Consider the following 23,625-nt stretch of genomic DNA (forward strand, 5'->3'; position numbering starts at 1 on the left):
AAAGGAAGACTATAGTAGTGGTGGAGCAACTTTGAATCCTAGCGGCAATGGAAACATGATTCTGCATTGCGTCAATTGATACCTTGGTTGACGATTAAAAAAAAGAAGAATTTACGGTGACCAAACCACACGATTCGCAACACCGCGAAAGCTACCGTTTGACAGTAAATCACAACTTCACGGCTCTAGTAGTTCTCTCCAAACAGCGTCTATTGCGGTAATAGATATTTACTTGTTCTTACGGCGCGCTAGCTTTCGACGTTTGCGCAACTTGTGTTTATTCATCTTCGCTCGACGCTTCTTTAGAGTACTGCTCATTTGCAAAATTGCTGATTCCAAACCCTCCTTGAACATGGTCCAAACGAAAGCAGTGCGATTTACAAGGGGAGACGAGGCCAACTCACCCGCAAAATCTGTCGGAGACAAGGTGTGCATCGAAGATCGACAAAGAGTTGGTACTCGTATACATTTGTGTACTCCACTGGTGGTAGAAATAGTCGTGGGAAGCCTACGAGCGGTTGTTTCCAAACAACGTCGTGCGATCGCTGTGGTTACTTTGTGCATGGACAACATGGCGCTGGGAAAGCTTTCGAGCGCGTGGCAAGCACAAAATCGAACTATTCGTCTCTTGGGTAATTGAATGGGACGGGACGACTCCTACCGTGAACTGGTTGAGAGTGAGACCAATCCGCTTTCGCTGGTGCGACGATGATTGACTGACTGTGAACGCGTGGGATCACGGCCGCTGCTCGTTCCCAAACGCCACACCACGATGGAAAAACAACCATGCCCGGTCGGAGGACGGGCTGGACACGACGTTCGACCCATTTGTCGATTTCAAATGTCAATTTTGTTTCCGACATTCGCATTTGTCTAAATACGAGAATGTCCGACTGTATCTATCCAGAATGATTATTATTTCGATTGGTCCATCACTGAGTCCATTCTATATACAACATATACAATAATATATTCTAACGGAGTCTTTTGAAGACTCGCTGTTTTGGCATCGCTGAAGGAGCAGCTCATCTTTTGAACGGTACGCGCAGAACCTTTTTCGTATTTACAGTGAAAGAAAAAACTCGTTTTATTGCAAAGCGTGCTGCGCAACAACAACAACAACAACAACAAACGACTCAATAACAGAACGAAGAGTATGAAAGTATTTGGCCGATTCGGACAAATGGCAGCACATGCCGCTGATCGCAAAGATCGTCAAAAGCCTGCAGCCCAATCGAAATGCAGTCGCAACACGGTATCTGGTGCAAAAGGGGGGTCATCCGGTCATCACCGCTCCAAATCACCATTGTCGCTTCGCCGCTTTCAAATTGATCGCGTAAGGACTGCCATGGAATATGATTCGGAAGATTCCGGCGATGATATTTGGGAAGAGAGATCCCGGTACTCTCGCTATTGCGTTTTTAACGACGAAAATGTAGGTGAGGAAGTTGACGACCGTCATAAGAGTGACGAAGTCGACAGGTATGCCAACACCGCCCCTGGGATTGACCCCCTTTGGAGTATGTCGATGGACTCCTTTCCACCAGTTTGGCGTCCCTGGAGCGAAGAAGAATCGAAAAGGAAAACCTCGAACGAAGTTGAAAACGGACGAAGCGTTGAATCGAATACTCCCTGTCAGCAGCCAATAACTATTCCAAAGAGGGAGGAGGTTTCAGTGCCAAAGACAAATGCAGAAACGAAGCAAAAAGCCAAGTCTCGGATTTTCAAACCTATTAAGTATAATCTTTCGGAAAGACGCGTCTTGGAAGCGAGATCGACAGGCAAACTGAAAGAGATAGAAAGCGAATTTAAAAGAGAATCAGAGACAGACGCCAAGAAAAAGACAAAGGTCAAGAAGGAACCATTCAACGAAATCGAATCACAGAATGATGTCAAGGACAAGCAACTGGTTAACAAAAGCGAAGGCTCGAGTATGAGGTACACCATCTACAATAGAGCGGAAGAAGAAGAGAAATGTGCTGAGGTTGCAATCAAATTGCAAGCTTCTCAATCAACAGCTACGGGCTCTGATGGCTACGGAAGCGACGACTCTCAGCTCGTATTGGAGGCAGTTGAAACTGTGTATGAAGAAGATGATGATGCTAGTAGAAGTGACCCGGACACCTCGAGAAATGGTAATCATCCTTCTACTAAAACCAGAAAAGTTGGCAGGTCCAGTGACACACAAAATTCCAAGATAACAAAGAAAAAACGACAATCTGCGAAGAGATCTTTGGCGATGATTGACATTAAAACATATTTGAGAGCGATTATGGGGTGGAGAAAAGCATCAAAGATTCGTGGAAAGAACAAAGTCAGAAGGGGAAATACAGCAATTGCGAAACAAAAGAAAACAAGGGACAAGGTTTCATCTAACGCAAAACAGGCAAATTCGGTGCGCACAAAGGACTTGCGCACGCATACCAAGTTGTCCGAAAAATCGCTCGATAGTGAAAGAGTCAGATCACCGTTTGCCGAAAGGACACGCTACGATGGCACTGATGGAAAGAGACGAAATAATGTCGTCAGAAACGAACGAGAAAGCAGAATCTTTTCTCAACTTCAGACTAAACGTCTCCTTACAGCAGAAGTCAGCTCCGAAACCTCTTCATACGAACAGTCGAGCGCAACTGGGAGAACAATATCTTCTTCTCGAAAGCCCAAAATGTATGATAAATCGCTAATGACGGAAGAATCGCTTGAATCAGCTGAATTTATCGCGGCTCCCCTGTTACAATCGCGCTCCTCGAATTCCAATCGGACACCTGCTCCAGCGAGTGCGACGGACCTTGCCGAATGAGCTCGACGAATTTCCGGGTGCAGTCGTCCGTGGCTATAACGAAGAAAAGCCTCAGCTAGTTCAATGCTTGAACTTTTACTATTGCGGTTTGATGGCCAACTGTGCTGAATCTACCATTAATACATCACAATGCAAGCCTAGCCTCCAGACAGCGATCGAGATCAACGATGGCAATGAAGGTATTAGCGACGGTGTAAAACCCTTTGGCCGACTCTCTCCAAAGCCAACTGTTGAGGTTGTACTCGATGGCCTTCTTGCTGAAAGCCGGGATGACATCGCAGAAACCAAAGACTTCTTTCTGAAGCAAGCACCAGACCTGCAGCCTGTTTCGCGTATCAATAATGTTGTCCGTGAAGTAAGTGGGCTGCAACTGCATCTCGATGATGATTCAGAGAAACGACAGAAGCACGAAGCGATCAGGAGAGCGGAGCTTCATGATGCCGACGACAATATATCTGTCTCAAGCATCCAGATTCCCATGACCTGCGTACCCTCAAAAGATAGTTCGGAGGAACGTGCCTATGCAAAAGGAAAGGGAAGAACTCTCTTCGATCGATTCCGTAAGAAGATTGATGGTTCTGTACATACTGAGTAGCTGACAATATCGTTTCATAAATAATGGCTTGTCATTACTTTAAGTTTGGAAAACTGCCGCATTGTTACTCGCTGAAAAGTCCATGAATGAACGATATATTATCACTTTTGCCCTCAAAATAGGTGGTTTTGTGGCGCTTCGGAAGGACCATGTTGCAAAAGAAAACTACGCGGACGATTCAGATCGAAGATATTTGGACGTTTGGGCAGGTTCGGTATTGATGCTGGTCCGATTCTCTGGCATACTTAAAGTCGATTCTTGGATTGCTTCTGTAAGTTGCTGCTCTTCGACTGCCCGCACACGTTTCCTCGCGCGTTCTTGTCGAGACGGAACTTTGTCGACTAGGTCTCCGATTTTGTGATAGCGTTTGCGCGAGAAATTTACTGAGTCTTTAAACTCTTTTCCATCCGCGGCAGCTGCGTAGGTGCAATATAGAATAGGGCGAGAAGTGTCGCTGGTGTTTGCCAAGCCGTTATGCCCCAATCGATAATCAAAGATAACGGGGGTACCGGCCGCCACCAGCGGCGTTTCGCAAAAATCCCTGTCCCATGCTTCGTTGTCAAGAATGTGAGACCCCAGGCAGAACTCGGTCGGTCCAAGTTTCGGCGTCAAATCAACCAATGGCACAAAGACATTAATGGCGTGGCAAGGCTTTTGGTATTGTGTTGTCAAGTGCACACCGTCTTGGTGGTAATCCTGACGAGCCGAACCAGGTAAGGATAGGAATATTCCTTTGTGAATCAAAACGACATCCTTCCCGAGAATCTCTCGAACAATCGACATCCACGGCGCCTTTTTAATGCTTGTCAGAAACTCGAACTCTGGTGTTTCAAACACTGGTAGCTCCATATCAAATCGACCACGTCCGCGTTCTCTCAATAGATCAAAACCGTCCTGCAATTCTCGCCACAAATCGCGAGCTCGAACCGTCTCGAAGATACGATCGTAGTGCTCTAGCCCGGCATCATAGCATCTTTTGACTTGCTCGGGACATAGTCTCCACGTTGCGGACGGACCGACAAAAACCATCTTGGAAGCATCCACTGTTTTTGGGTCATCATTAGAGTTGATTTTTTCTACCTTGGATGACCTTTTCACAACAAGCTCCGTCGCTGCAATACTTTGGGTGGCATCCAAACAACTCGTCGTTGACAGGGGTGCCGCTTGTTGGAGTTTGATCGCGACGCTCTCAGTATCGACAAGACTGTCCTCTTCTGTCGCCAGACTCGAGGAAGACGAGGTTGTCCTACTCTTTTCGTGACTGATAGGAGACGGTGACACTGGCGAAACGATTTGATCGTCGATACAATGCCGGTCCAAATATTTTCCTGCATCCTTTGTAAAAAAGTTCTCCGACGTGCAGATATCATCATCGGGAGCAGGAGCAGCTGCGGTTGTCTCCGCCGTTGATGTCAATACCTTCGTGTCTTGCGGCTTGCCATCCGACATAGATGGTCCTTGCCATAGGCTTGTGCCTTGTTTTCCCACGTTTGCTGCTCTTCCTCTGACATTGCTTTCCAAACACCACGTAACTCGCTTTCCGCTTCACGCAGTGTAAACGAGATTTTTGCTTTTTCGGATGGTGGAGCCCCACCCACGACTTTCATTGTTGTATCCATTTCCGCCGACAAATTCGTTTCCTGCCCCGCCCTGAGTTCGGCGAGACGGGCTTGCTGGTGCATCTTGCGCCGACTCTGAAGAAAGTATACCAATGCCGTCGGCGCACGACCTTGAGTCGTTTTTGTGCTCGATCCGTCGGTTCCTGAAACGGTCATCTGCTTCCGGTCGTTCCCTCCATTGGATAATATTGTGGTTGGTGTAAGCGTCTCGCTCTCCAACCTTCGTTGCCACTGCCACGCTTCTTCCTGACCCACCACCCACAGTCCATCTCGCACAAAGCGTAGCTTTCCGGCTTGGAGGGCCATCCTTTTGGTCGGTACCACCAGCTTGATCGGCTTCCCATTAGCCCCGTATCCTTCCAACACCTTGTCCAACAACGTTTCGTCCCGACATAGCTGCACAGCTCGTTCCCAGGCTGATTTACGTGTGGAGAAGGATTCGCGGAGTGGCGATATCCAACGCAACGAAATCGTCGGCAAAGGAACCCGCCAGCGTTCCTCCAAGGCGAGGGCGCACAAACCGTCGACATCATGTTCCTCTTCCAACAAGGCCGCGACAGCTTGATCGTGCTCGTTCATATCCGCTGCTACTTCTACGGTAGTACTCTCGTGAGATTCGTCTTCTTCCAGATCGGTGCCACCGGACTGTTGGGATCGACGTCGACTGTTCGCATTGGTGCCGCTGCTGTAACCGGGAAACTTTGGGGGCTGCGGGATTTTTTCGAGGAAATGGGCAAAGGAGGCTAACTTCAAGCGTCCGGATGGAGAAAATACAAAATAGGGACTCTTGGTGGTTGCTTTCTTGGCGGATGCGTTGTTGGCATTGTTGATACTGTTGTTCGTGGGATCGGATACTTTCACGACGACTTTCCAGGGACGGGAGCCGTAGGGGGGTAACATATTGGTTTCCAATTGTGCCAAGGCGTCGGCGGTAACGTTGTATACGGCTTGCCTTGTGGCAGGCGAGGCCACCGTGACGAGATAGGCGCGATCCGAACGGTAGGGCGGTCGAGATTTTTGACGCGCCGTCTTAATGTCGGTGAGGGTGGCGGTAACGAGCCAGACAGGTTGACTTGTTTGTGGACAGGTCAAGGCGAGCGGGTTCGTTTGGTTGTTTCGGCGATTTGCCGGTTTCTACCGATGTGTTTAACAACAATATGGAACAAAGCGAGTTGGAAAAAGGAAGCACGTTGGCGACCGGTGAGGGCATGGTCGTTGCGAGTACTGATCAGGGGGTACGAGCGACAACAACCAAAACACAACAACAACAAGGGCAGCAGGAACAAGCCCCTTACGGATGGATCAATTGCGGTGTACGTACCCGTGCATTCTTCGCGGCTTGTTGAGCCGCCTTTTTGGCCGCTTGGCGAGCCAATTTTTCCTTTCGAAGGGCGTTTTGACGATCCAGCGCTTGCTGTTGCTTCTGTTGCAGGAGTTGCGCTTGCTGACGGGCCTGGGTACGTGCCGTGCCGCTTACGATGGGCAGCGACGGCGGCGGCGGTGGAGTCTTCGGGACGCGTTGACGTAAGGTTACCATTCGAACGGCCAGGCTTCCGCAAGACGTGCTATTTTCCAATGGTGCGTACGATACGAGTGACTGCGAGTAGATCGATGTGGAGTAGGGAGGGATCGACGCGTTGATTGTTCGTCTGTTCAATGGATTGGAACGGAGGAAACTTGTGGGACTGTCTGGTATTGTATTTTACTGTTGGATGGACTCGTTGGGGGAGTTGTTTGTTGTAACTTTGCAGTGTTAATACCCACATACACACAACAACACGTTCGGTTGTATTTCTCTGGGAGGGGAAACCTGCGGGTATCTCTCGGCTTTGGGGGTTCGGATGGATCCGCGGATTCCACGAACACAATCACAGCCAAATGTCAACCAAGCAGTGTGCCTAGAGTTTCTGAACTGGAAAGTGAGTACTGGGAGTTCACGCGCACACGCGCACGCGCACTCACGCCATTCACGGTCAACGCTCGTTGGCGACCCCCCCACCTATCAAGATTCGTGTTCCATCCCAATCCATCCATCGAACGATCGATCATTAATCGATATTCCGCATTCCATGCACTTCCATGCCAATACCGGATTCCCGCTTTGCCTTCGCGTCCGTCCGTCGTGTCCAAGGAAACTCGATCGGTTTCGGTCTGCGCACAACCCCCCACCAAGCACGTTCTGGAACGGGAGAACGTGCCACGGGGATTGACCGTCCTCCACGTTGCGCACGTCACCCTGGGTACCTACCGATTGGTCGGCGGCTGCGCGCGAGTGTCCGGGTGCGCACGTCCCACCGCTCGCGATCCATCGAGGCGAACCAACGAAGCGCGGAAAGCACGAGATACGGTGGGTATCGTATAGTAGTGACTACGAACTATCCTTGGTCGATCGACATCCGCGGGGGACGAACCCCCGCTACTACCGTGGTGGGGGTCAGGCACTGCGTCGCACCGTAAAAATGACCGGACTGCACGCACTGTAAGATACTACCAGTCGTCCACGGTCCTCGTTTGGATGGATCACAATTCCACCACTCTTTTGGTTTTTGGATCTCTCTAGTATTATTACAACTACTACTATTACTTCAACTACTTACAACTAGTACAATCATGGCTGACACAACCTTTCTCTTTACTTCGGAATCCGTCAACGAGGGACATCCCGGTAGGTAGTGTGATACAGTACTGTAGGAATGGATGGATGGATGGATGGATGGATCGAGAGTCGTTGCGTCGGCGTCGGCGTCGACGAATCTCTCTGGGTTCCGGTTGGCTCACTCGCCCATTCACTTACTTGCATTCTTTCACTCACTCACTCCAACCCGATCTTCTCAGACAAGTTCTGCGATCAAGTGTCCGACGCGGTGCTCGATGCTTGCATTGCCGGTGACGAAATGTCGCGTGTGGCGTGCGAGACGTGCTGCAAGACGGGCATGGTCATGATCTTTGGAGAAATCACCACCGCGGCTACCGTCAACTACGAACAGGTCATTCGCGACGCCATCAAGGACATTGGCTACGACGACCCCGCCAAGGGATTCGACTACAAGACCTGCAACGTCATTGTCGCCATTGAAGAACAGTCGCCCGACATTGCGCAGTCCGTAGACGCCGTCAAGGTCGAAGACATTGGAGCCGGTGATCAAGGAATCATGTTTGGCTACGCCACCGACGAGACCGAGTCCCTCATGCCCCTCACGCACATGCTCGCTACGCAAATCGGCAGCAAGCTCACCGAAGTGCGCAAAAACGGAACCTGCGAATGGGTCCGTCCCGACGGCAAGACGCAGGTCACCTGCGAGTACAAACTCGTCAACGGAGTGCCCGTCCCGCAGCGAGTGCACACCATTGTCATCTCCACACAACACGCCGAAGACGTCACCAACGAACAGATCGCGGCCGACCTCATGGAACACGTCATCAAGCCCGTCGTCCCGGAAAAGTACCTCGACGAAAAGACCATTTACCATTTGAATCCGTCCGGCCGATTCGTCATTGGTGGACCCCACGGAGACGCGGGATTGACCGGGCGCAAGATCATCATTGACACCTACGGTGGATGGGGTGCGCACGGAGGTGGCGCCTTTTCCGGGAAGGATACCACCAAGGTCGATCGATCCGCCGCCTACGCCGCCCGTTGGGTCGCCAAGAGTCTCGTCGCCGCCAAGCTCTGCAAGCGGGCCCTCGTCCAGTTGAGTTACGCCATCGGCGTCCCCTACCCCCTCTCCGTCTTTGTCGATTCCTACGGAACCGTCAAGGAAGGCATGACCGATGCCGATCTCACCGAAGTCATCAACAAAAACTTTGATCTCCGACCGGGATGCATCATTCGCGACTTAAACTTGCGTCGCGCCGTCATGCGCAAGACCGCCGCCTACGGACACTTTGGACGGGAAGATCCCGACTTTACCTGGGAACAGGTCAAGGAACTCAAGCTCTAAACAAAAAGTTCCAAAACACCATATTATACAACAATAACACTAAACCGTCCGTTGGAAGTGCCGTGCGCTAGCGCCATCTTTTCTTCCTACGCACTATATCGTAAGCCGACTCTACCACCGTGCGACATGATGATAGTACCACCCACACCTACGGTAAGGCTGCTTCCATCATTTCCCATCGGAGACTCCATCCGTCCCCTTTGGCAACGGACCTCCTTCGAAACGGCTCGGCATACCATCCGTGGCTTGCCCTTGGCCCTCTGGAATCACGCACGACGGCAGAATGTGCAAATCCAAATACTCCTCCAAAACCTTTGCGGTATGCTTGGCACTCACAAAGACCATCTTCTCGACCACACCCGGATCGAAAAAGAACTTGGCCATCTTCCAAATCGTTCGAAAGAGCAACGGTGCACGTATGATGATGAGCTTTTTGGCGGTTTCCGGATAATTGTCCTGATCGAGTCGCATAATCTCCCCGTATACCGACAAGAGTTGTCGATTCAGATGCGACACGGACAAACCTTGTAAATCTTCCACGAGAGTCACTCGACGCACCGGGCGACCCTGCCTTGTTTCGAAGCGTTGAATCCATTCGCCGCGGGACACAAATTCGCGAATCCAAATCGCGTGTCGGATCATTTCGTCTCTGCCGAACCGCTGCAACATGCCCACGCCGTCGGTGACCCCGATCCGACCCACGTAAACTGGATCGCCGGCGCGGTCGAAGTCTCGCAAGACGGCGCCGGGATAGTACGCCCACATGATCGGTGGAGGTTCGTAGTCTTGCAAAATAGTGTCCACCCTGTTGGCGAGACGCCAAGCAATCATGTTTCGAAACATGCGTTCAGCGGCATCCACATCGCTCGGACGAGCGCGTAGAAACCGCACGACTTCGGAGGGATCGTTTTTCCAGTGCGAGACGTCCACCAAACGTTGTCCCAAAGTCGACAAATCCTCCAACTCGCTCTCCGAAAGCTGCCACAACGTCGCCACCCGAAGCAGTTCACTCTCCTGCTGCCAACGCGATGCTTCCGGTGTTGGCTCGGACGGGTCGACAATCTTCGAAGACGCCATCCGTCAGGATGCTTGCCGAGCGAACCCAATTTTGATTGGCACAAGTAGTGCACTAACGGTAACTGCCAAGGCACGATCCTTGAGAGCAAGAGCGTCGAATGCACCCAGGACAACACGGGTTTCGATGGGGACACCACCCAGCCAGTGTTAATCTATAGAAGTGGACGTGGCTAGAAGGACTCACTGGTTGTGCAGATACCTCACGTTGACGAATGGATGTGCTTCCATATTCTAACTTTTCCCTCTCAAATTGCAGGTTTCAAGCTCGCCTACGTACAGACTACCTCAGAGCGCACACTATTATAGGCGGTTTTGTAAAACACGACTGCCTCACTTTGGTCCACTATCAATTCCAGAGTAGAATAAATCGGGGAATACCAACAGATGGGTCTGATACGAAAGGATGTCTCTTACAGCATAGAGCTGAGCTTGTCTACCTACCGACTCATGCATATATTAGCTCGAGCAGTGTTACCTTTGCTCGCCCCGATTTCTACGATGACCTACCTACAGACTACAGAAGAGGGCACACTAGCAGGTTGGTAAAACACGACTGCCTTACAGCTATTAACAGTGGTTCCGTCGGGAACAGAACAAGTCACTAGAGTTAGGACTACGAGAGCAAATGATTCTGGTGCAAAAATATGCTTCCTACAGCGTAGTGCTGAGCTAATCTACCTACCAAGTCGTACATATATCAGCTCGAGTATTGTTAGCTTTAAATTATCGAAGGGAGAATCGCAAGCCTTACACCTATTCACATGCAGCACCAAGTGGGTAAAATTGGGACTAGTAAAGAGTTCTTTGCCAGTCGCTTTCGTTCAAAATTGTTTTTTCGCCAGATTTGATTCCTTGTTCTATCGGACCAAGTCTCGTTCTCCTCGGACGGTAGCCGCCTTTTCCATCAAATACTTCATCTGCTCAAAGTCGCCTGTTCGGCCATAAACGCTTCCTAGACGGTACAGTATTACCGCAATTTGTTCTTTGGGAACGGGTGGTTGAGATGTCGACAGAGACTTGTTTGGCTTGTAAACAAGCCAAAGTGCCTTCACAAAAGACTGAATGGCATCATCGTCATGACTCCAAGCGTACTGAATCATTCCAATCGTAGAGTGCACATCTGCAAGTTCCGTATTGGACAATTGTCGGGAGGCTGGGTGTTCCAAGAGCCCCACCAGCATCTCGGCTACAGAAGAAAACTCTTCGTCCAAAAATCCGTCGTAGAACCCCAATAGTCGGAATCGATTCGCTATTCCTTGAAAAACCAAGAACTCTCGCAGATCAGTTCGCTTCGGGATTGTCTCGCACAGGAGTGTTTCGAGAAGGTCCGGCTTGAGACCGATACACCATTTTCCGCTTCTGCCGATCGTTCTGGTAGGCGAGTTGCGATGGCGAACAAAGAATCCGTAGGTTGAGGGCAAGAGCTCTTGTCTTGTTTGTCCACTGCTGGCATTTGTCTTCATCGTTGTCGCAGCCATGTTGTTGGGCAATTCGGTTTCTTGACTTTTTCAAAGCTGGTCAGTTTTTTTTATGAAGCGCAAATCTCGCCGTGATGCACGATACTGACTGACAGAGAAGTTCTATATCCGGTGGGTGTGCAAGGAGGAGATGGGATTACAAGCATAAATACAAAAAATGAGTTCAAGAGTACTCAGGTGTACTTAGAATCTTGTTGATAGTGAAATTCTGTATAGTCACTGAAAAGAAGCGGAATGAAGTCCAACGTCAGTAGAAAAATGAAAATTCGATTGACCTATTTAAATGTCGAAAGACCCCTTTGGTTTCTGGATCAATATATAACGGTTACGGAGTCTACAAGTGCAAATCAAGTTCAATGGGAAGCCTTCATTTTGAGTTTTTTGCGAACATCGCGCAAGATCAACCTTCAGGAAACTACCTAATTGTTTACTGAGGCTGTTCGTTCCCGGGACCATCATCCACCAATCAAAGCAATTTGAAAGAGAATACTGTATTCCATTTTACTGTCAACTGTGCCGGAAGTTTGTTGGAAATCCATTGACACGTGATTCGTATTGGCATCCGCGTGGGAATAGGAGCGACCGTCCTTCGCTCTTGTTTCTTTGGACCGTGCTTCCGTCATCCGATCCATGCTTGCCGACCGTCGCTCATCCTTCGTTCGTTACCGTTTGTGTTGCTTCCTTCGAATCACCCCATCAAGGCGATCCGTTGCCGAGGTCATGTTCAGTATGCTTTTACATTCACCCAACAAGCGACGTACAAAATCCCGCGACCCGCGTTGACAATACAAATATAATTTCAATGAGACTTGTTATTTTAGCTTCGCTACTTCTTTCCCCAGCAAGTTCATGGCTGATTCCGGAGAATAAAAGACATTCGTCTTGGGCGTTCCGTCGAGAACTCGCCCTCCAGTCGCAACCTGGCCAGCCGCACCATAAGGGAGCTCATCCCGATCCGGACGGTGCTCCTCATTATCCACAGCCGCGTCAGTATGATGAAGGGATCCTGGGAGATCTCACCGGAGGACGTCCCGGAGCAATTATTGAAACCGAAGAACAGCTCGCAATCAAGGCCCAGATATTGGAAGAGATTGACACCAAGACTCGCATCTACCCAGCCTGGATGGACCAACAGTACGGTGCTCTCATTGAAGATGAGGAAGCTGAATTTGACATTGACGATCCTGACGCAATCGATAGCTCAACTCTAGGAACCTGGACGATACAAGATTTGAGGAGCAAGTTTGACTACGAATGGGACCCCAACTCGGGCGAGCCGGATCCCAACATGTTGGAGATCACTCGCGATGATGTTCGTTACGTCAAAGAGAATGAAAAAGATGAGGATGGCGTGGAAGTGGGATATAATCCCATGTTTGGGCCTTCCAATCCAATCGATACCCGTACCATTCTTGGAACCATGGACTCGTACATGATCGACGATCGATCCCGCGATGACACAATGCTGACGCCACAGTTCTACGAAGGAGACCCCGAAATTGGTTTCAACGAAGATATCGTGCAGTTCCGCAAGTCCCTCGATATTATGGAGACTTACATTGATCCATTTTTGCCCGATGATATGCCTATACCCCGTCACGTGGCCAAGTGGCACGGATATCCCGAACAAACATTTTTGGAACCCAAAAACTATACGAACAATCGCTTTACTGAAAAACCAACCGACTTTGACGCCATGACCCCTCACCGAGCTCGACAACGTGCTGTCGAATTAGCGCGATCTAAGAATGCCGAATGGCTGCCAGATGGAGTCTCTCAGGCCTGGCACACTGAACAGCGGCAACCCTACGAAGATTGTGGTACATTGGTGGGCACCTTGCGTAAGGGCGAATGTGATGAAACAATAGTCAAACAGATTCAGCCCGCGTTAAAGGTTTTGGGGTCGTCGGTGGAGCTGCTCTCTATTGATGGTTCTGTTTTCCGATTCCACTACCATGGTCTCATGAAGAATCGCCACGGAATGAGATGTTGGGCAGAAACTATGCTGGCCGATTGCGGGGTTGAAGTCACGGGGGTTGTTTTCGAAACGGGCTTCCGCCGTAGAGATCCTGCCTACGATGGTGGCGACTATTGGTACGGTCCGTCCAATTAATGAGCTATTGTGCATAGCTGTGCCTAGATGCAATGTGTCAGGATTCCAGAATCGGACTTGCCATACGCGTAGAACAGTCGTCAGGTATCATCCGTAACGACCATATTTGGCGCTTGTAGAACACTTGTTGTTACTTCAGTTTAAATACGCTTAACGTGACGAATACCCAACAAGTCGAAACACTGATGCATGGCCAAGGACGTAGCGTGGCATAGCAACAAACGGGTCTTCATTTCGTCGCTTCCCAAAACCATACAATTCTTGATAAAATCGGACGTAGCCACGGCAAGCTTGTAGACGTACTCACAAACGTGATAAGGAAACAAATCTTCCAGCGTCTGTTCAATGACATCGGGAAACTGTTGGAGTTGAAAGACCAAATTTCGCTCGGATGGATGCGTCAGTCGAACCTTTTCACCATTTTGAATGAGTTCCTCCACGTCGATACTATAGTCTTGCTTTGCCTTGGCCACAATACTCTCTAAACGCACCCGGGCGTACAAAAGGTACACACCGGTATCGCCCTTGGTGTCGAGCATTTGGTCGTACGAGAATTTGTAATTCGTGGTCGGGTTGCGACGCAAATCGTAGTACTTGACGGCGCCGTATCCAATTGCTTCGGCAATATCGTGCACTTCGTCGAGCGCAATGTTCGATTTGTCGCTTTCGATACGCTCTCTCAATGAACCTTCCATCCGTTCCACCGCTTCGTCCAACAAGTCCACCAGTCTGACGGTATCGCCCGATCGAGTTTTGAACCGTTTTCCGTCTTCACCCTGGACGGTACCGAATCCAATATGCTCAAGCTGCTGATTGCGATCGAGCCAACCAATGTCGCGTCCAGCAGCGTACACCATTTTGAAGTGATCGCCTTGCGAGAAATCCGTAATGACAATAATTCGATCCGCCTTTAATTCCTGCAAACGATACTTCAATGCCGCCATGTCCGTGGAATCGTACCCGTATCCCCCATCCGACTTTTGCAGCATGAGAGGTACTTTGAACTTGTCGACAAAGACGCACTTGGCGCCACCTTCTTCGACCGATATTTTCCCGGCCGCTTCGAATTCGGCAATCACGGGTGGGATCTTGGCGTTGTAAAAGCTCTCGCCAAATTCGTGCGTTGTGACGTCGAGTCGTTGGTACACCTTTTCGAATTCTTGGCGGGACACGTCGCAGAGCAGTTTCCAAATGCGCAAGCATTCGGGATCACCTGATTGCAAGGCTACCACGTTGGTCTGGGACGTTTTTTTAAAGTCGGCCGACTCGTCAAAGCGCGCCTTGGCGGATTTGTAAAACTGGGTCAAATCGGTAATGTTGGGCAAGGCCGCTTGATCGTCCACATCGCTGTTGTGGTTGGCGACTTCCGGGTATTCCTCCTTCAAATACTGAATGAGCATGCCAAACTGTGTTCCCCAGTCGCCAACGTGATTGATCCGGTGGACGTCGTGTCCGACAAATTCCAGAATCCGGCAGACGGCTTCCCCGATAATAGTCGACCGCAAGTGGCCCACGTGCATTTCCTTGGCAATATTGGGGGACGAAAAGTCCACCACACAGGTTTGCTTGGGAATGAGCGGTTTCGGCAAAATTCCGGTTTGCAAGAACCGGTCCACGTGGGTTTCCAAAAAGCTTGGACGAATGCGGCAGAGTACAAAGCCGGGTCCGTTCATACTGAGTTCCATAATGACGGGATGGGTGTCGCCAATCGCGGCCATGAGGGCCCGGGCCACATCCGGTGGGGAGCGAATATTGTCGGGCATGCTGGAATCTTTTTTGAGTGCCGCGAATACGGGCATGGCGGCGTTGCACTGATAATCTCCGTGTTTGGGATTTTGACACTTGGAAACCAAGTGCTGCTGCGTGGGCAGCTCAGCGTCGGGGAACAAATCGTAAACGACGTTTTGAAAAATACTCTCGACGAGTTTATTGAGTGAGGGTTCGTTGGTATCCACTTGCTGGGGCGGTTTCGTGGTCCCGACGGAAGCCACGAGCGCGGCGAGCTGGACCCGGGCCGCTTCGACGGCATCCCGATGCGCGTCCAGGTAAGTGGCAATCAAGGGATGCTTCTGGTGCACGTGCGCCAGCGTTTCCGTACTCAAATCCTGCAGCAAGGTGGCCAAAATACAAACGTCCGCCACGGAATCTTGGTGTCCCACGATATGGATGCCCGTGGGTGAGACTCGCAGGGCCTCCGTGAGTGTGTCAAAGGCGGCTTCGTGGTCCGGTACCGTCCCGGTTGTGGCGGGGCGTAAGACGGTCCGCTCCCATTCACACCAATCGTCCAATACGAGGCTTTCCGTCAATCCGTGTTGTGCGGTAGACCGACGGTGATCGTGAGTACTGCGGGGCGTGGTCATGTAGGCCATGGTTTGGGCCATGGCGTTGCCTCCGCCCGACACGACCTGATCGCCGTACAGTAAGCACGGCTTGTTGGCAAAGAGTGTGGCGGCGCACGCCGGAACGTCCTTACTTTTGGCTGCCTGCACGTCAATGCGGTAGAGTTGTGCGGCCCAGACAACCTTGAGTGACGCCGTACCGCTGTTGCCTTTGTTGTTGCTGTTACTGCTGCTAGGGATCGTGAGATTTGCCAAACGGACTCGAGGTTTCGTGTACGCCAAAGACGCCTTGGTGGTGTTCGAAGCATCGACGGTTGGCTGGGTCGACACGGGTTGGTTCTGTTGGTGGGGAGTATGCACCGGAACTGACGTCGTCGTTGCGGTGACGGCAGTGCCGGTGGGTGTTCCTTTCGTCCCCGCCTTTTTGGCTGCCTTTTCGGCCTTTTTGGCGAGTTTCTTCAACTCGTTCTTCGAAGGACCTTCCGACGGGACGCTTTCTTCCTTGGTTGTTGTCATTTATGCTTTATACCGTCAATTCGTAGTCGACTTGTCCATGTGTACCGCAAAAAGTAAAAAGAAGGGGAATCCGCAATGGAATTGACACAGTCTAACAGACAGACAATCTGTCGACCGGGAACAATCACAGATCGGTGGAGCTACCGGCTACTACTAGTAGTAGCTAGTAGCTAGCAGCCAAAAGCACCTTCCCACTTCCACTCTGGCATCTACGGTGTCCGTAGCATGCGTCTGTCCATCGCTTCTCCACACCTTTTCCATTCTGTTCCATGCGCAGGAACAATTACAGTTAGAGCGCCTTGGTTCGATAGTAACATTCCGTCGATCCGTACTACCTACTGCTGACATACCCGGATACAAGACTGATATCTGGATTCGTTCCCGGTTGATGATGTCTTTTCTTTGGATTGGCACCATACCATATACGGAATGGGATGGCGGATCACGATAACGTAGGTAGGTGTAGGTAGGTAGGTGTAGGTAGGTAGGTGTAGGTAGAGGTACCTACCATCCATACGTAGTACACACACACACACACTACTTCAACTTTCGTGCCGTTCCGTTTCTGCGATCCAAAAGTAGAGCAACCGCAAACACTCCAAAAAAAACCCAGGGACCTACCTATTTTCATCGGTTCACTTCCTTTTCGTTGCCTTGCCTTACTCACCGAGTGCAACAAAGAATCGTCCAAACGCCTGACTACCCGCATTAACATTCCTCCGTCACTCCTATTGAGATTGCTATTGACAAACACGTATACACACACAGACACAAACATACACCAACGTTCTTGCCAATGAAGATTTCGTCGCGTGGGATTTTCGCTGGAGTCGTCTGGAGCATCGCTTCCGTGCAAGATTCGACAGCGTTTTCAGCGTCGCTCACTGTGGCTCCCCACCGCTGGACGGTACTCCAATCGTCCACTTCTGGTGACGACTTTAGTAGCTTTGCCGCCTCCCTCGAAACACCGACGCCTTCTCCCCGCACACGCAACAACAACAACAACAAACCGCGCACTTGGAAAGATGATCTCGACGAGTTGTTGGATCCGGCAACCGAAATGAATCGGCGACAAGCACTCTTTACCGACGTCGTGAGCGCCAATCAAGACATACGCGAGGCGGTAGAAACGGCTCTGCGGGATCGAAAGGTGAGTGCACCAGACACGTGAATCGTGGTCCGATACAACGTTTTGACTGTGACATACTCACAAGACACACTTCCTCTACCAATCCTCTTTGCTACTCGAGATTGACCCACTCTTGACCCCGACGGGAAAGAAACTACAGGACGGCACCCGCGCCGTTGCCCGACAACTCAGCACGGATATTCTGCCCTCGCTCGCCGCGAACGCACGCAATCCTCCCACCCAACTCTTTTCCGTGCGTCCGCAAGATTTGCAAAAAAACGGCAACCGATTTTTGAACGCCGTCACGAACCAAATGCAGCAAAATTTGCAAACACTGCAACGGGATTTGCTGGACCCGTCACGCATTCCGTCACGCATTTCCCAACAAACGTCCGAATTCGTGCAGGAAGCGGCCAACGTGCTCCGCGAAACCCCCGTCGGTCTCAAGGAACCGCCCTACACTCTGGTGGCTACCACCAACGAATACGAAATACGGGATTACGCCGGATACAAGGTCGTCAGTACCAACATGGCCCCGGCGGGAGAAGTCTACCGAGACAGTATGGCTCAGTCCGGACAAGCCTTCAATACGTTGGCGAGCTACATTTTTGGAGCCAATCGGGACAGCAAGGTCATGGAAATGACCACACCGGTAACCACCACCATGTCGGGAGAAATGCGCTTTTATCTGGCCCAGAATGATGAAACGCCGGACCAACGGATCCCCGAACCTCTCGCTCAGGACGAAAGCAAGTCCGTCTACGAAACCGGCAATATTCTGATTCAAGATATTCCTCCCGCGCGATTGGCCGTGCGACGGTTTCCGGGATTTGCCACGGCCGGCGAACAAGCCCGGCAGAAGGAGATCCTCCTGGCAGCGCTCTCGTTGGACGATGTGGAATTGGACGTGCCGCACGGACAAACTGTCGGACACGTCCTGTTTCAGTACAATCCACCGTACACCGTCCCCGTGCTCCGACGCAACGAAATTGCCGTCCCCGTCGTCAATCCCGATGCGGTTGACAATGACGCGGAAAACAACAGCGGAGAAAGCTGGGCGTCCGCCGCTTACGACGCATCTTCCTGGGACGACGGGGCGCCGTCGGATTGAAGAATAGTATTTCTCTCCGCCACGCTCAAATTTATACCTAGGCTTGTTACATTCGTTTTGCTGCTACTACAGTGTTTGCTGATAGTGAAGGACTTACAATTATACTCCTGTGCAAAGGTTACTCTATTTTTTCGTCTGTCTATATCCCGGTAGGCCTACAAGTAGTGCGGAGTATGTAATCGAGGATAACGTATACGACAATGATTTATGGTTTCTTGGTGAGCAGTACCTTGGTCATGTACAGGCCGGCCAACGACAATCCGTACCAAGTAAAGGCGTATCCGGCATGTACGGCTGGACTGACTTTGAAATCTCCAATTTTGTCCGCCGTCGCCGTCACGGGCCATTTGTTCGCGCGGTCGCCGGCAACGTCGTCCCCTTCCCGTACCTGCGTGACAAGAGTGGGTAGTAGTCGTGTGGAAGAAGTCGTCGTGTTCGTCGCAGCATTCGGTATTGGCGTCGATTCGGTCTGTCCCGTCGCGGGTACCAAGGCTCGCAAGGTTTCCGCATCGAACCAGAACAGTTTGGGCGGTCGGGTCTTTAGCTCGTGCTCGGCTACAAGAAATCTGGGCTCTTCGGTTTTAGTCGCCACAACGGTGACGGTCACATCGGGATCGCCTACAGGTCGATCCCACTGTAGGTATTGCGGATTGCCGTGTCGTCGCGAGGCGTCGGTTTCCAACGTGAGTGCCGCCGAAACACCATAGCGTCCCCCACCGTCTTGGGGACGGGGACGACCACCGCGAGCTTGTTCCGACGTGCCCAAGTGCCGGGGGATCCAACCCCGATTGACCCACACGGTAGTGTCTTCCGCTGCGTCGGCCGCTGCTTGGTTTGCGGATTTGGTCAAGACGAGAGGTGTCAAGACAAAGTACCCTTGCGGAGAGGAGCTCATGCCTTGTGCGGACGATCCGGCTTTATCGGGCAAGGCCCCGGGTGGAGGTCCTCGAGGTCCCACGAGGATTTCTTGATCGTGACGGAAGGTTCCTCGCAAACGGACTTTACGAAAACTGGTCTCCGTCCCGTTCCCGGGTTGAGCGTAGGACGACAAGACCTCGAGATCGGTCACAGGCTCCTGCGCCAATTCCGCTTGCCGCTGAGCCACGAGTGTTTGCTTGATAAAGTACCGCTGCGTCTGCCATACTCCAAGACCGAACGTACCCGCACACAACGAACCGAAAAAGACTTTGCCAGCCGTGGAAATCCCCTTGTTAGCGGCGGTCAATGGCGCGCTCATTGGTACAAAAGAGGTTGCAACGTCTCGATGCTGTGGGAGTCCGACAGTACAAAAAATGCGAGAAGGAGTTTGTAAAAGCGCAGCGAGACGAATGCTTGGGTACTTTAGGTAAAAAGGTGGGTAAAATAGACGATGGGGACCGAGAGAGAATTCTCTGGAATGGAATGAATAGCTATCCGTAGGTCGCAATGGAAAAAATGAAAAAAAGATAGCAAGGTAGTGTCGCTTGCCGCACAAAGAATCCCCAAGAAAGGCTGCTGACAAGTGACAATGATTTCCATTGTGTCGGCTGTACTACCAGTATGTGAGACTACGATTGGCTCTCCTTCTCCATTCCGTCTAGCGCACAGTCGAATCACGAGTCGTCATTACGACCGAATCTGGATCCGAATCTTGCTCGAATTGGAAATAATGACAGTGAATTTCGGAATTGCTCGCGAAGGAATAGCGAAACACTTAATAGGTCAACCTCATCAAAGCACCAAGATCACCTTGTTGTTGTAAATTAGTGTTCCTCCGGCGTCCCCCAAGGATACTTCGCTAGACCAGTTACCGGGAAGTATCATGAAGTTACGTTGCGAGAGGAGACGAAATTGATTTCCAAAGCTCTCGTCAAGCAACACAACCCCCCAAAGCCCCCTCCTTGTCCCATGGGGAGACTGCGTCACCGCACAATTCCAGACTTTGTGGAACACCTCGTTCTCGTTAGTTTGTTGGTCGTCGCCTTTGTGACGTTAATACGAGACGAAACAAAATCGCTTCGTTTTCCGTCTCTTCCGTCGTCAGCCTTGGAAGGAACGTCGATACCGCAACTGGCCTTTCACCAGGATCCCGGAACGTCACCATTGCTGGACAAGACACACCCATACACCACGCCACCTCATCCTCACCGAGTCTTTCGTATCCTGCAATTGACCGACCTCCATTTGGGTGAAAATGCTTGGGAAGAATGGGGACCGGAACAGGATCGAAAGACCTACCAAGCGCTGTCACGCATTTTCATACACGAACACCCAAACACAATCGATCTTGTGGTTCTTTCCGGCGATCAACTCACGGCCAACAACGTGGACGCCAATGCCACGGCATACTACCAAAAACTGGCTTTCTTTTTCGAACAACGCAGTATCCCCTTTGCTGTCATCTTTGGGAACCACGACGATGCCCCTTTGGAGCGTCGACATGCAGACGGTACCGTCACCATAATTCCATCCATGACAAGTCGTCAGCAATTGCTGCAATCCTTGCAGTCGTTTTCGTGTTCTTTGACCCAGTCAGGTCCCTCTAGTGTGCCGGGCGTTTCCAACTACGTGCTGAACGTCTTCCGAGACTCGAGCGCTGCCACAGAAGGTAAGGAGCTTTCTCCTACACTACGTTTGGTATTCATGGACACCGGCGGCGGTACTCTTAATCAGACGCTGACGAAAGCCCATCAACACTGGTTCCGAAATCAAGTCGACTTGTTTGTTAACGTTCCACACGTCATCTTTCAGCATATACCTACGGCGGAGTTTCAATTTTTCTCTCCGGGGTTTGAGGTTCCTTCCTCCCACGCCACCGACTCTGCGGTTGCATGTCGTGGCCTTCACGAGGATGGTATAGCTCCCGTCACTACCGACTTCGGATGGCTCCCATACCTGTATGGTTCGCGTTTGCCAGTCTCTTTGGTGGCAGTTGGTCACAACCACGGCAACGATTATTGCTGCCCCTACCCCGCCAAATCCTCTCGCGATGGGCTTCACCTATGTTTCGGACGACATTCCGGCTACGGGGGCTATGGTTCCTGGGAACGCGGCGCTCGTGTATACGAGTTTTCGCTGCCCGTCAATGCAACCAGCAGCTACAATCACACGTTCCCGGATATTCTGTCATCGTTGCGTTGGAAGACCTGGGTCCGTCTGGAATCAGGAAGCATGGTAAATGAGTACGAGCCGGCGTGGTAAAGGTATGTTAGAGTCGTCCCTTTTGGCTTTCTTCTACGCATGTCCCAAATGGCCGGGGGCTGCACCATACATACCCTCTATAAATTATTCAATCACTCGACACGCTGCTTCACCGTTACGGCACACTTGGGATCGTGACTCCCACTCATAAAAAATCGGTTCAACTTTTGCATGGTTGACCGTGTCGGATCGGCGACTTCGCAATCTTGACGGATTAGATGCAACGTGACCTGTAAGCTGTCTTTCGTCACTAGTCGCGGTGGCGCTGCTCTGGTTTCATCCCTGAGCATGAAAGGGTCTATTCCCTGAACCCACCTTAATAAATGATCACGGCCTTGCGAGCCAAGAAGTCCCTCGATACAAGCGTTTGGGAGGCCAGTTGATTGATAGTAGAGCTGTTGATGTGGATCGCTTTCAGCCCCTTCATGCGAAAAAGAATTCAGCAACGTAGCAATATTGCAACCGAGAAATCCGTCACACCAGTCTAATGGATATTTTGAGCGTGCAAACAGAGCGAGAACTGCCATAGCCACGGCGACGGATCGATCTTTGCCTTGTGCACAGTGAATAAGGACGCGCCTGTGCTGCTGCGCGTGGAATATGCAAAATACAATACCCACTGCCATCCATTGTTCCAACTCGGAGTGATCCCGTTTGCCTTCCTTCACTGGTAGCTGTAAGTAAAACCTTTTGTTGGTCGCGTCTGGATCCAGAGTCGACTGGTGAATGTCCAGATATTCCATGTCAGTCACGTTCAAAATGGCGTCGAAATAATGCCAACAGTAGGGAGGTCGGCCCGAGCGGCGGGTTCCAATCGAGATGCTGGTATTTCCTAACGTATTAAACGGTTTATGGGACCCGGGATTTTCGCGTTGAAGGAGATCTGTGAAAGGGTCTGGCGACGAGTCAAGTTCCGTTCGTCTGTACTTACTCACAATACTATCCATCCATACGTCCACCGCGTCGTCCTCGTTATTGTCACCGTCTCCACACTCTTCGAAAGTCACCGGTAAGGTCTCCGCATGCTTCCAAAACATGCACGGAGTCATACCGCGCGACCAAGCTTCCTCGTCATCAGCTGCACCTGGAGTGTACCAAAATCCCTGCCCGGTACTCGTTTCGTTCCACCAAACGCGAGGCGACTGTTGCACAGAGCAGTTGCAGCATACAAGGGCAAAATATGAAGTAGTATCAATCTGTGATGTGTCAAATTGGCGAGACGGTGTCATCCAGTACGGACGTAACGGTTTTGTCAAAGTTTTAATCAACCAGTCTACGTTCACAATCGCCCCACTCCGATACAGTTCTTCGACGCGGTCGTCGATGACCGATTCCATTTGCTCGTGCTCCTCGGTCGAAATGACCCAGTCCCTTGGTGTGTGCAGGGCATTGTCCCACGGATCGGTCTGTGGGAGTCCACGTTCGCGTCGGTATCGACACACAATGCGATTCATTGTTGCCGCCCAGATGGGGATCGTTCGCGATAGGCTGTCGGGCAACTGCTTGCGAACGGAAGCATCCAGCACGACAACACAACTAACAGACATTTCTTTATTTCTGCTCGCCAACAATTCAATTAAAGGTAAATTCAACCGCTTCAGACTGAAAGCATGTACGTGACCGTCGGTGCTCTTGAAATAACATGAGCGATGGAGTTGCTGTTGTTTCGCCAACAACGGAATCGCGTACCAAGTTCCACAACGCGCATTGGCGACAATCGGACACTG

At 51.0% G+C, this 23,625-nt stretch overlaps 9 protein-coding genes across 9 annotated transcripts; 5 read left to right on the forward strand and 4 right to left on the reverse strand.

Moving 5' to 3' along the window:
* Window positions 1–1,183: 1,183 nt before the first annotated feature.
* Window positions 1,184–3,395, forward strand: PHATRDRAFT_bd1377 (predicted protein; the record flags this gene model as incomplete). Its single annotated transcript, XM_002176310.1, has 2 exons — window positions 1,184–2,314; window positions 2,709–3,395. The coding sequence occupies 2 exons, from the start codon at window positions 1,184–1,186 to the stop codon at window positions 3,393–3,395; spliced, it is 1,818 nt and encodes a 605-aa protein (XP_002176346.1).
* Window positions 3,396–3,560: 165 nt separating this feature from the next.
* PHATRDRAFT_bd1695 (predicted protein) lies at window positions 3,561–7,455 on the reverse strand (the record flags this gene model as incomplete). Its single annotated transcript, XM_002176357.1, has 5 exons — window positions 7,263–7,455; window positions 6,942–7,193; window positions 6,336–6,663; window positions 4,905–6,148; window positions 3,561–4,863 (listed from the first exon to the last, which is right to left on the reverse strand). The coding sequence occupies exons 2-5, from the start codon at window positions 7,061–7,063 to the stop codon at window positions 3,561–3,563; spliced, it is 2,997 nt and encodes a 998-aa protein (XP_002176393.1). The 5' UTR covers window positions 7,064–7,193; window positions 7,263–7,455.
* A 93-nt stretch (window positions 7,456–7,548) lies between these two features.
* On the forward strand, window positions 7,549–9,018 carry PHATRDRAFT_bd913 (predicted protein). The gene is made up of 2 exons (XM_002176311.1): window positions 7,549–7,679; window positions 7,850–9,018. Exons 1-2 carry the CDS (start codon window positions 7,625–7,627, stop codon window positions 8,953–8,955), a joined length of 1,161 nt encoding a protein of 386 aa, XP_002176347.1. The 5' UTR covers window positions 7,549–7,624; the 3' UTR covers window positions 8,956–9,018.
* A 105-nt stretch (window positions 9,019–9,123) lies between these two features.
* PHATRDRAFT_bd1380 (predicted protein) lies at window positions 9,124–10,032 on the reverse strand (the record flags this gene model as incomplete). Its single annotated transcript, XM_002176358.1, has 1 exon — window positions 9,124–10,032. One exon carries the CDS (start codon window positions 10,030–10,032, stop codon window positions 9,124–9,126), a length of 909 nt encoding a protein of 302 aa, XP_002176394.1.
* A 2,198-nt stretch (window positions 10,033–12,230) lies between these two features.
* On the forward strand, window positions 12,231–13,759 carry PHATRDRAFT_bd1697 (predicted protein; the record flags this gene model as incomplete). The annotated part of the gene is made up of 3 exons (XM_002176312.1): window positions 12,231–12,267; window positions 12,353–13,363; window positions 13,387–13,759. The coding sequence occupies 3 exons, from the start codon at window positions 12,231–12,233 to the stop codon at window positions 13,437–13,439; spliced, it is 1,101 nt and encodes a 366-aa protein (XP_002176348.1). The 3' UTR covers window positions 13,440–13,759.
* Window positions 13,760–13,763: 4 nt separating this feature from the next.
* Window positions 13,764–15,458, reverse strand: PHATRDRAFT_bd552 (predicted protein; the record flags this gene model as incomplete). Its single annotated transcript, XM_002176359.1, has 1 exon — window positions 13,764–15,458. A coding segment is annotated over one exon (1,695 nt), but the record flags the coding sequence as incomplete, so codon positions are not given.
* Window positions 15,459–17,098: 1,640 nt separating this feature from the next.
* On the forward strand, window positions 17,099–18,744 carry PHATRDRAFT_bd1699 (predicted protein). The gene is made up of 2 exons (XM_002176313.1): window positions 17,099–17,628; window positions 17,729–18,744. Exons 1-2 carry the CDS (start codon window positions 17,275–17,277, stop codon window positions 18,716–18,718), a joined length of 1,344 nt encoding a protein of 447 aa, XP_002176349.1. The 5' UTR covers window positions 17,099–17,274; the 3' UTR covers window positions 18,719–18,744.
* A 179-nt stretch (window positions 18,745–18,923) lies between these two features.
* PHATRDRAFT_bd1384 (predicted protein) lies at window positions 18,924–19,955 on the reverse strand (the record flags this gene model as incomplete). Its single annotated transcript, XM_002176360.1, has 1 exon — window positions 18,924–19,955. One exon carries the CDS (start codon window positions 19,953–19,955, stop codon window positions 18,924–18,926), a length of 1,032 nt encoding a protein of 343 aa, XP_002176396.1.
* Window positions 19,956–20,851: 896 nt separating this feature from the next.
* Window positions 20,852–21,880, forward strand: PHATRDRAFT_bd144 (predicted protein; the record flags this gene model as incomplete). Its single annotated transcript, XM_002176314.1, has 1 exon — window positions 20,852–21,880. A coding segment is annotated over one exon (1,029 nt), but the record flags the coding sequence as incomplete, so codon positions are not given.
* Window positions 21,881–23,625: the final 1,745 nt, after the last annotated feature.

This window comes from Phaeodactylum tricornutum, genomic scaffold, assembly GCF_000150955.2.
Source record: "Phaeodactylum tricornutum CCAP 1055/1 PHATR_bd_32x35 genomic scaffold, whole genome shotgun sequence".
NCBI classification, from domain to species: domain Eukaryota; phylum Bacillariophyta; class Bacillariophyceae; order Surirellales; family Neidiaceae; genus Phaeodactylum; species Phaeodactylum tricornutum.

Bases quoted from the DNA above. Each gene is read 5' to 3' on its own strand.
- PHATRDRAFT_bd913 (XM_002176311.1), top strand. From the start codon at position 7,625: ATGGCTGACACAACCTTTCTCTTTACTTCGGAATCCGTCAACGAGGGA. The intron at 7,680-7,849 runs GTAGGTAGTGTG...CGATCTTCTCAG, and splicing joins CGTCAACGAGGGACATCCCG to ACAAGTTCTGCGATCAAGTG.
- PHATRDRAFT_bd1699 (XM_002176313.1), top strand. From the start codon at position 17,275: ATGAAGATTTCGTCGCGTGGGATTTTCGCTGGAGTCGTCTGGAGCATC. The intron at 17,629-17,728 runs GTGAGTGCACCA...TTGCTACTCGAG, and splicing joins CGGCTCTGCGGGATCGAAAG to ATTGACCCACTCTTGACCCC.